The sequence below is a fragment of the Pyrgilauda ruficollis genome, unplaced genomic scaffold, assembly GCF_017590135.1.
Source record: "Pyrgilauda ruficollis isolate IOZ18807 unplaced genomic scaffold, ASM1759013v1 scaffold943, whole genome shotgun sequence".
NCBI lineage: Eukaryota > Metazoa > Chordata > Aves > Passeriformes > Passeridae > Pyrgilauda > Pyrgilauda ruficollis.
In genome coordinates, this window is record NW_024531522.1 from 550 (window position 1) to 11568 (window position 11019).

At 51.5% G+C, this 11019-nt stretch overlaps 1 protein-coding gene across 1 annotated transcript; it reads left to right on the forward strand.

Annotated features, from left to right (window-relative positions):
• Window positions 1-305: 305 nt before the first annotated feature.
• Window positions 306-8791, forward strand: LOC121365377 (signal-induced proliferation-associated 1-like protein 3; the record flags this gene model as incomplete). The annotated part of the gene is made up of 6 exons (XM_041489508.1): window positions 306-480; window positions 2355-2458; window positions 4505-4662; window positions 6379-6982; window positions 7836-7994; window positions 8294-8791. Coding segments are annotated over 6 exons (1362 nt in total), but the record flags the coding sequence as incomplete, so codon positions are not given.
• Window positions 8792-11019: the final 2228 nt, after the last annotated feature.

An 11019-nucleotide genomic window follows, 5' to 3' on the forward strand; every position in this document is an offset into this window, starting at 1 on the left:
TTTGGGGAATTTTCTGGGATTTTTTTATTTTTTGGGATTTTTTTTTGGGGGGGTTTGTCTAGGATTTTTTGGGTTTTTGGATTTGATGTTTTCCAAGAGTTTAAGGATTCCAAGAGTTGGGCGATCCCAAGAGTTGAACGATTTCTGGGATTTTTTAGATTTCCTTGGATTTGGGCGTTCCTGGAATGGGGCAATTCCTGGAACTTGGGGTCGATCTGGGATTTTTTTTGGGGGGGGATTTGGGTTTTTTTTGGTACCGGCGAGATCCTAAATCCCCAAATCCCATAAATCCCAAATCCCGGCAGCTGTGCCGGCGGCACAAGGTGGGGATCCTCTACTGCAAGGCCGGGCAGAGCTCGGAGGAGGAGATGTACAACAACGAGGCCGCCGGGCCCGCGCTCGACGAGTTCCTCACGCTCCTCGGAGAGAAGGTGTCCCTCAAGTCCTTCACCAAGTACGCGGCGCAGCTGGACACCAAGAGTGAGTTTGGGGATCTCGGGATCTTCCAGGGATCTGGGATTGCACCAGGAGGTCCCAAGGGTTGGAGGATTCCAAGAGTTGGGAGATCTCAAAGGTGGAAGGATTCCAAACAGTGAAGGATCCCAAGAGTTGGAGGATTCCAAAGGTTGAAGGATCCCGAGAGTTGGTTGAAGGATCCCAAAGGTTGGATCCACAAGTTGGAGGATCCCAAGGGTTGGGGGATTCCAAGAGTTGGTTGAAGGATCCCAAGGGTTGGATGGTCCCAGAAGTTGGGGGATCCCAAGGGCTGAAGGATACCAAGAGTTGGAGCCTCTTGGCAGAGAAGGTGTCCCACAAGTCCTTCACCAAGTACGCGGCGCAGCTGGACACCAAGAGTGAGTTTGGGGATCTCGGGATCTTCCAGGGATCTGGGATTGCACCAGGAGGTCCCAAGGGTTGGAGGATTCCAAGAGTTGGGAGATCTCAAAGGTGGAAGGATTCCAAACAGTGAAGGATCCCAAGAGTTGGAGGATTCCAAAGGCTGAAGGATCCCAAGAGTTGGTTGAAGGATCCCAAAGGTTGGATCCACAAGTTGGAGGATCCTAATGGTTGAAGGATTCCAACAATTCATTGAAGGATCCCAAGGGTTGGATGGTCCCAGAAGTTGGGTGATCCCAGAGGTTGAAGAGTTTGGGGGGATCCCAAGGGTTGGATGATCCCAAGGGTTGGGGGATTCCAAGAGTTGGTTGAAGGATCCCAAGGGTTGGATGGTCCCAGAAGTTGGGGGATCCCAAGGGCTGAAGGATACCAAGAGTTGGAGCCTCTTGGCAGAGAAGGTGTCCCACAAGTCCTTCACCAAGTACGCGGCGCAGCTGGACACCAAGAGTGAGTTTGGGGATCTCGGGATCTTCCAGGGATCTGGGATGTTCTCAGGATCTGGGATTTCACCAGGAGATCCCAAGGGTTGGAGGATTACAAGGGTTGAAGTATCCCAAGAGTTGAAGGATCTCAAGGGTTGAAGGAGCCCAAGACTTGGGGGATTCCAAGAGTTGGTTGAAGGATCCCAAGGGTTGAAGGATTCCTAGAACTGGGGATCCCGAGGGTTGAGAGATCCCAAAAGTTGAAGGATCCCAAGAGTTGGAGTGTCTTGGCAGAGAAGGTGTCCCTCAAGTCCTTCACCAAGTACGCGGCGCAGCTGGACACCAAGAGTGAGTTTTGGGGTCTTGGGATCTTCCTGGGATCTGGGATTTCACCAGGAGATCCCAAAAGTTGGGTGATCCCAAGGGTTGAAGGATTCCAAGAGCTGGGAGATCTCAAAGGTTGAAGGATTCCAAGAATTGGGAGATTCCAAGAACTGGGGGATCCCGAGGGTTGGGAGATCCCAAAAGTTGAAGAATTCCAAGAGTTGGTTGAAGGATTCCAAGAGTTGGTTGAAGGATCAGAGGGGTTGGATGGTCCCTGAAGTTGGGGAATCCCAAAGGTTGCTTAAGGGATTGCAAGGTTTGGGGGATCCCAAAAGTTGAAGCATCCAAGGGTTGGATGGTCCCAGAAGTTTGGTGATCCCAAGGTTGAAGGATTCCAAGAGTTGGGAGATCCCAGGGGTTGGATGGTCCTGGAGGTTGGGTGATCCCAAGGTTGAAGGATGATCCCAGCGGTTGGGTGGTCCCTGTTGGACACCAAGAGGGAATTTTGGGATGCGTTCCCGGTAGCTGAGATTTTACCGGATCCGCTTTTTGGGATTTAGCTGGGTTCACTTTTCGGGATTTCCCCGGATCTGTTTTTTCGGGATTTCACCGGATCCACTTTTTGGGATTTTGCCAGATCTGCTTTTTCGGGTTTTTACCGGATCCCTTTTTTGGGATTTCACCGTCTCCGCTTTTCCCGGTTTTCCGCAGCCGATTCCACGGGCACGCACTCGCTCTACACCACGTACCAGGACTATGAGATCATGTTCCACGTGTCCACCATGCTGCCCTACACGCCCAACAACCGCCAACAGGTACCACCGGAGCCTCCGGATCGTCCCGGGGTTTTCCATGGATTCAATCCATGGAGATTGGGAGATCCCAAGGGTTGGGTGGTCCTAGAAGTTGGGGGATCCCAAGGGTTGGTTGGGAGATCCAAGGGTTGGATGGTCCCAAGAGTTGGATTTTCCCAAGGGTTGAAGGATTCCAGGAGTTGGTTGGAAGATCCTAAGGACGGGTTGATCCCAAGGGTTGGGTGGTCCCAGAAGTTAGGAGATTCCAAGAGCTGGGTGATTGCAAAAGTTGGAATTGGGGGATTCCAAGAGTTGGTTGAAGGATCCCAAGGGTTGAAGGATTCCTAGAACTGGGGATCCCGAGGGTTGAGAGATCCCAAAAGTTGAAGGATCCCAAGAGTTGGAGTGTCTTGGCAGAGAAGGTGTCCCTCAAGTCCTTCACCAAGTACGCGGTGCAGCTGGACACCAAGAGTGAGTTTTGGGGTCTTGGGATCTTCCTGGGATCTGGGATTTCACCAGGAGATCCCAAAAGTTGGGTGATCCCAAGGGTTGAAGGATTCCAAGAGCTGGGAGATCTCAAAGGTTGAAGGATTCCAAGAATTGGGAGATTCCAAGAACTGGGGGATCCCGAGGGTTGGGAGATCCCAAAAGTTGAAGAATTCCAAGAGTTGGTTGAAGGATTCCAAGAGTTGGTTGAAGGATCCCAAGGGTTGGATGGTCCCTGAAGTTGGGGGATCCCAAAGGTTGCTTAAGGGATTGCAAGGTTTGGGGGATCCCAAAAGTTGAAGCATCCAAGGGTTGGATGGTCCCAGAAGTTGGGTGATCCCAAGGTTGAAGGATTCCAAGAGTTGGGAGATCCCAGGGGTTGGATGGTCCTGGAGGTTGGGTGATCCCAAGGTTGAAGGATGATCCCAGCGGTTGGGTGGTCCCTGTTGGACACCAAGAGGGAATTTTGGGATGCGTTCCCGGTAGCTGAGATTTTACCGGATCCGCTTTTTGGGATTTAGCTGGGTTCACTTTTCGGGATTTCCCCGGATCTGTTTTTTCGGGATTTCACCGGATCCACTTTTTGGGATTTTGCCAGATCTGCTTTTTCGGGTTTTTACCGGATCCCTTTTTTGGGATTTCACCGTCTCCGCTTTTCCCGGTTTTCCGCAGCCGATTCCACGGGCACGCACTCGCTCTACACCACGTACCAGGACTATGAGATCATGTTCCACGTGTCCACCATGCTGCCCTACACGCCCAACAACCGCCAACAGGTACCACCGGAGCCTCCGGATCGTCCCGGGGTTTTCCATGGATTCAATCCATGGAGATTGGGAGATCCCAAGGGTTGGGTGGTCCTAGAAGTTGGGGGATCCCAAGGGTTGGTTGGGAGATCCAAGGGTTGGATGGTCCCAAGAGTTGGATTTTCCCAAGGGTTGAAGGATTCCAGGAGTTGGTTGGAAGATCCTAAGGACGGGTTGATCCCAAGGGTTGGGTGGTCCCAGAAGTTAGGAGATTCCAAGAGCTGGGTGATTGCAAAAGTTGGAAGATCCCAAGGGTTGAAGGATTCCAAGGGTTTGTTGGAGGAGCTCAAGGATTGGTTAATCCCAAGGGTTGAAGGATTCCAAGAGCTGGGAGATCCCAGAGGCTGGATGATCCCAAGGGTTGAAGGATTCCAAGAGTTGAACAATCTCAAAGTTTGGTTGGAAGATCCCTGAGTCTGGGGGATCCTGAGGGTTGGATGGTCCCAGAAGTTGGGGAATCTCAGGGGTGGGTTGGGAGATCCAAGAGTTGGAGAATCTTAAGGGTTGGATGATCCCAGTGTTTGGCTGGGGGATCCAAGGGTTGGTTGGTAGATCCAAGAGTTGTTTGGTCCCCCGAGTTGGAGGATCCCAAGGGTTGGGTGGTCCCATGATTTGGAGAATCCCAAAGATTGGATGATCCCAAAGGTTTGTTGGATGATCCCAAGGATTGAAGCATCCCAAGAACTGAACAACCCCAAAACTTCCTTGGACCATCCCAAATCTTCATCCCACCCATTCCCACTGGGTTTTTTTTTCCCAAAAAAACCATTCCCAGCTTCTCCGGAAGCGCCACATCGGCAACGACATCGTCACCATCATCTTCCAAGAACCCGGCGCGCTGCCCTTCACGCCCCAGAACATCCGCTCCCACTTCCAGCACGTCTTCATCATTGTCCGCGCCCACCAGCCCTGCTCCGACAACGTCTCCTACAGGTGGATCCCAAAAATTCCACAAGTTTTGCAAAATAATCCCCCAAAATACCAAAAATTTGTAAAAAATCAGCAAAAATTCCCAAAATTTTGCAAAAAAAATCCCCCAAAACACCAAAAATTTGTAAAAAATCAGCAAAAATCCCCAAAATTTTGCAAAAAAATCCCAAAACTTTCTGAAAATTCTGATCCCATTGGATCTTCTGGGCCTGGGAGTCAGGAATCCCAAAAATTCCCCTAAATTTGCAAAAAAATCCCCCAAAACACCAAAAATTTGTAAAAAATCAGCAAAAATTCCCAAATTTTGCAAAAAATTACCAAAAATTTCTGAAAATTCCCAAAAATTTGCAAAAATTTGCAAAAAGTCCCCAAAATTTGCAAAAAATGAGCAAAGATTCCCCAAGTGTTGCAAAAAATTACCAAAACTTTCTGAAAATTTTGATCCCATCAGATCTGCAGGGCCCAGGAGTTGGGAATCCCAAAAATTCCCCAAAAAATTCCAAAAATGTGTAAAAAATACCCCAAAATTCCCAAAAATTAGCAAAAAATTATCACAAATTTCTGAAAATTCCCAAGATTTTGTAAGAAGTTCCCCAAAATTTGCAAAAATTCCCAAAAGTTTGCAAAACTTTGCAAAAATTCCCAAACCGTCCCAAAAATTTGGAAAAAAAATTGCCAGAACTTTGCAAAAAATTCCCCAAAATTGCAAAAAATTCCCAAAATTTGTGGGGATGGGGTTGGAGAAAGAGTCTGATGGTTTTGGGGTGGGATTTGGGGAGAATTCTGGTTCTTGGAAGGGTTGGGATGGATTTTCCTTCAGGGATTTTAGGGTTTGGAGTTGATGGTGTTGGGTCAAGGGTTGGATGATCCCAAGAGTTGGAGGGTCCCAAAGATTGGATGATCCCAAAAATTGGTTGACGGATCCCAAAGATTGGTTGGATGATCCCAAAGGTTGAAGGATCCCAAAAACTGGTTGGAGAATCCCTGAAATTAGATGATGATCTCAAAGGTTGGTTGGGTGATCCCAAAGGTTGGAAGATCCCCAAAATTATTTGGATCATCCCAAGAGTTGGAGGATCCCAAAAATTGGTTGGATGATCTCAAAGAGTTGGCTGATCCCAAAGATTGGTTGGAGAATCCCTGAAATTAGATGATGATCTCAAAGGTTGGTTGGGTGATCCCAAAGGTTGGAAGATCCCCAAAATTATTTGGATCATCCCAAGAGTTGGAGGATCCCAAAAGTTGAAGGGTCCCAGGAGTTGGGGAATCTCAAAAGTTGAAGGATCCCAAAGATTGGTTGGATGATCCCAAGAGTCGAAGGGTCCCAAAAATTGATTGGAGGGTCCCAAGAGTTGGGGGATCCCAAAGATTGGTTGGATGATCCCAAATGTTGAAGGGTCCCAAAAATTGGTTGGAGGATCCTAAAGGTTGAAGGATCCCAAGAGTTGAAGGATCCCAAAGATTGGTTGGATGATTCCAAAAGTTGAAGGATCCCAAATATTTGTTGGATGATCCCAAAGATTGGTTGGAGGATCTCAAAGATTGGTTGGAAGATCCTAAGAGTTGAAGAATCCCAAAGATTGATTGGAATATCCCCGAAATCGGCCAACCCCAAATCTTGAAGAACCCCAAGCTGACCAACCCCAAAGACCTTCCCCAACCTCCAAATCCCCTAAACCCCAAAATTCCTTCTTCCCTCCCCCTTTTCCCCCCAAAAAGCGTCGCCGTCACCCGCTCCAAGGACGTCCCTCCCTTCGGCCCCCCGGTGCCGCCGTCCGGCGTCACCTTCCGCCGCTCCGACCTCTTCCGCGCCTTCCTCTTGGCCAAAGCCATCAACGCCGAGAACGCCGCCCACAAATCCCACAAATTCCGCACCATGGCCACCAGGACTCGCCAGGAATATCTGCGGGATTTGGCGGAAAATTACGTCACCAACACCCCCTTGGACACGGTTGGGAAGTTCAACCTCATCTCCTTGGCTTCCAAAAAGAAGGAGAAATCCAAAGCGCGGCCGTTGGCGGAGTTGGAAAGCGCCGGCGCCGTTTCTTGGCGCGTTTCCGCTTTGGATTTCGGCCGCGGCGGGGCGGAGATTCCGTGCGTTTTGGGGATTTCCAAGGAATTTGTGGTTTTGGTGGATTTGGGAGCCAAGGAAGTTGTTTTTAATTGTTTCACCGGGGATGTGATCGGGTGGAGCGCCGAGGGAACGGCGTTGAGGATCTACCACGGGCGCGGGGACCTGGTCAGCGTCAGGGTGGGAGCGGGAGCGGAGGAAGGAGCGGAGGGAGCGGCCGAGGAGGTCAAGGAGATCGTGCAGAGGTTGAAGGTGAGGAGGATTGGGGGAAATTTGGGGGAAATTGGGAAAAATGGGGGGAAATTGGGAAAAATGGGGGGAAATGGGGAAAAAATGGGAAAATATTTGGGGAAGTTTGAGGGGAAATTGGGGAAAAAGGAGAAAAAAAAGGGGGGAATGGGGGAATATTGGGGGAAATCAGGGAGAAAAAGGGGGAAAATGGGGGGAAATTGGGAAAAAAATGGGGGGAAAACAGGGAAAATTTGGGGGAAATAGGGAAAAATGGGGAAAACTTGGGAAAAATGGAGAGAACATGGAAAAAAATGGGGGGAAAATGGGGGGAATTGGTGGGAGAAAATTGGGGAAGTTGAAGAAGGGAAAATGGGAATTGGGGGAAAAATAGGATTTGAGGAGGGGGAAAACTTGAGGAAATTGGGAAATGGGGGATTGGGATGACGTGGGGGAAAATTGGGGTAAAAATGAAGTTAAATGGTGGGAATTTGGGTTAAAATGGAGGAAATTGGGGTAAAATGGAGGAAATTGGTGGTAAAATGGTGGAAATTTGGGTTAAAATGGTGGAAATTTGGGTTAAAAGTGAGGAAATTGGGGTGAATTGTGGAAATTGGGTTAAAATGCAGAAAATCAGGGAAAATTTGAGGAAATTTGTGTTAAAATGAGGAAATTGAGGAAAAATTGGTGAATTGGAGAATGGGCGGAAAGAGGGAATTAGGCAAATACGAGAATCCGCCAAAAATGGCGGAAGACCCAAAAAATCGCCAACAAAATACCAACAAAAACCAACCCAAAAAACCTCAATTTTGGCACAAAACTTTCAATTTTGCTTTTCCACCTCGGTGCCACCCAACCCCTGAACGGTGTGCGGCAGATGACCACGCCGGGTTGCGCCACGGTGGACATGACGCTCCGACGCAACGGCTTGGGCCAACTGGGCTTCCACGTCCACCCCGACGGCAGCGTGGCCGAGGTGGAGGAGTACGGCTTCGCCTGGCAGGCCGGGCTGCGGCGCGGCAGCCGCCTGCTCGAGGTGTGCAAGGTGGCCGCCGTGGCCCTGAGCCACGAGCAGATGATCGACCTCCTGCGCACCTCGGTCACCGTCACCGTGGTCATCGTGCCGCCGCACGAGGATGGGACACCCAGGAGGTTGGTGGTGTGGGTGGTTTTGATGATGGTTGGGTGCCATTGGTGACATCTGAATGTTCTGGAGGACATTGGTGCCATCTTGGTGCCATTGGTGCCATCTGAGTGTCTTGGGTGCCATTGCCGCCATCCCCGTGCCGTGGGTGCCCCAGTGTCCCCGGGCCGCGGTGGCACGCCCTGCTCGAGGTGTGCAAGGTGGCCGCCGTGGCCCTGAGCCACGAGCAGATGATCGACCTCCTGCGCACCTCGGTCACCGTCACCGTGGTCATCGTGCCGCCGCACGAGGATGGGACACCCAGGAGGTTGGTGGTGTGGGTGGTTTTGATGATGGTTGGGTGCCATTGGTGACATCTGGATGTTCTGGAGGACATTGGTGCCATCTTGGTGCCATTGGTGCCATCTGAGTGTCTTGGGTGCCATTGGTGCCATTGGGATGTTGTGAGTGCCATCGGTGCCATTGGTGACATCTGAATGTCTTGGGAGACGTTGGTGTCTTTGGGGTGACACATGTCTCATTGGTGCCATCTTGGTGTCTTGGGTGCCATTGGTGACATTTGAGTGCCATTGATGACCTTGGTGCCATCTTGGTGCCATTGGCACCATTTGGGTCTCTTGAGTGCCATTGGTGCCATTGGGTTGTTGTGGGTGCCATTGATGGCACTTGAGTGTCATGGATGCCATTGGTGCCATCTTGGTGCCATTGGTGCCATCTGAGTGTCTTGGGTGCCATTGGAGCCACTGAGATTTGTGGGTGCCATTGGCGCCATCTTGGTGTCATGGATGTCATTGGTGCCATCTTGGTGCCATTGGTGCCATCTGATGGTCTTGGGCGCCATTGGAGCCACTGAGATGTTGTGGGTGCCATTGGCGCCATCTTGGTGTCATGGGCGCCAGTTGGGTATCCTGGGTGCCATTGGTGCCGTTGGGTTGTTGTGGGTGCCATTGATGGGACTTGAGTGTCATGGATGCCATTGGTGCCATCTTGGTGCCATTGGTGCCATCTGAGTGTCTTGAGTGACGTTGGTGCCATTGGGATGTTGGGAGGGCCATTGGCGCCATCTTGGTGTCATGGATGTCATTGGTGCCATCTTGGTGCCATTGGTGCCATCTGATGGTCTTGGGTGCCATTGCCGCCATTGGGATGTTGGGAGGGCCACTGATGCCATCAGGGTGTCATGGATGCCATTGGTGCCATCTTGGTGCCATTGGTGCCATCTTGGTGCCATCTTCATGTCTTGGGTGCCACTGGTGCCATTGAGATGTTGTGAGGGCCATTGATGCCATTGGTGCCACCTTGGTGCCACTGATGATACTGGTGCCATCTGGATGTCATGGATGTCATCGGTGCCATCTTGGTGCCATTGGTGCCATCTGGATGTCATGGATGTCATTGGTGCCATCTTGGTGCCGTTGGTGCCATCTGATGGTCTTGGGTGCCATTGGTGCCTTTGGGATGTTGTGGGTGGCATGGGTGGCATCTTGGTGCCATTGATGATGCTGGTGCCATCTTGGTGCCATTGGTGCCATCTTGGTGTCTTGGGTGTCATTGGCGCCATCTTGGTGCCGTTGGTGCCATCTGGATGTCATGGATGTCATTGGTGGCATCTTGGTGCCGTTGGCGCCATCTTGGTGTCTTGGGTGTCATTGGTGATATTTGGGTGCCATTGGTGACATCTTGGTGCCATGGGTGCCACCAGTGCCACCATTCCCCTGTCCCGTGGTGCCATCTTGCTGCCACATCCCCCTGTCCCTCGATGCCACCAGTGCCACCTTCACCTGTCCCAGTGGTGCCATCCCAGTGCCATCCTGATGCCACCAGTGCCACGGTGCCACCTTTCCCCTTGTCCCTGTCCCAGTGCCACCAGTGCCACCTTTCCCCTTGTCCCTATCCCAGTGCCACCAGTGCCACCTTTCCCTTATCCCAGTGCCACCGGTGCCACCTTTCCCCTGTCCCAGTGCCACCAGTGCCACGGTTCATCTTGGTGTCTTGGGTGTCATTGGTGATATTTGGGTGCCATTGGTGACATCTTGGTGCCATGGGTGCCACCAGTGCAGCTTTCCCCTGTCCCAGTGGTGGCCACCAGTGCCACCATTCCCCTGTCCCGTGGTGCCATCTTGCTGCCACCTCCCCCTGTCCCTCGATGCCACCAGTGCCACCTTCACCTGTCCCAGTGGTGCCATCCCAGTGCCATCCTGATGCCACCAGTGCCACGGTGCCACCTTTCCCCTTGTCCCTGTCCCAGTGCCACCAGTGCCACCTTTCCCCTTGTCCCTATCCCAGTGCCACCAGTGCCACCTTTCCCTTATCCCAGTGCCACCGGTGCCACCTTTCCCCTGTGTTGGTGCCATCTGAGTGTCTTGAGTGACGTTGGTGCCATTGGGATATTGGGAGAGCCATTGGCGCCATCTTGGTGTTATGGATGCCATTGGTGCCATCTGATGGTCTTGAGTGCCATTGGAGCCACTGAGATGTTGTGGGTGCCATTGGCGCCATCTTGGTGTCATGGGTGCCAGTTGGGTGTGTTGGGGGCCATTGGTGCCATTGGGTTGTTGTGAAGGCCATTGGTGCCATCTTGGTGTCATGGATGCCATTGGTGCCATCTTGCTGTCTTGGGTGCCATTGGTGCCATTGAGATCTCTTGAGTGCCACTGATGTCATCAGAGTGTCATGGATGCCATTGGTGCCATCTTGGTGCCATTGGCGCCATCTGATGGTCTTGGGTGCCATCGGTGCCATTGGGATGTTGTGAGGGCCATTGATGCCATCTTGGTGTCATGGGTGCCAGTTGGGTGTGTTGGGGGCCATTGGTGCCATTGGGTTGTTGTGGGTGCCATTGATGGGACTTGAGTGTCATGGAGGACATTGGTGCCATCTTGGTGCCATTGGTGCCATCTGAGTGTCTTGGGTGCCA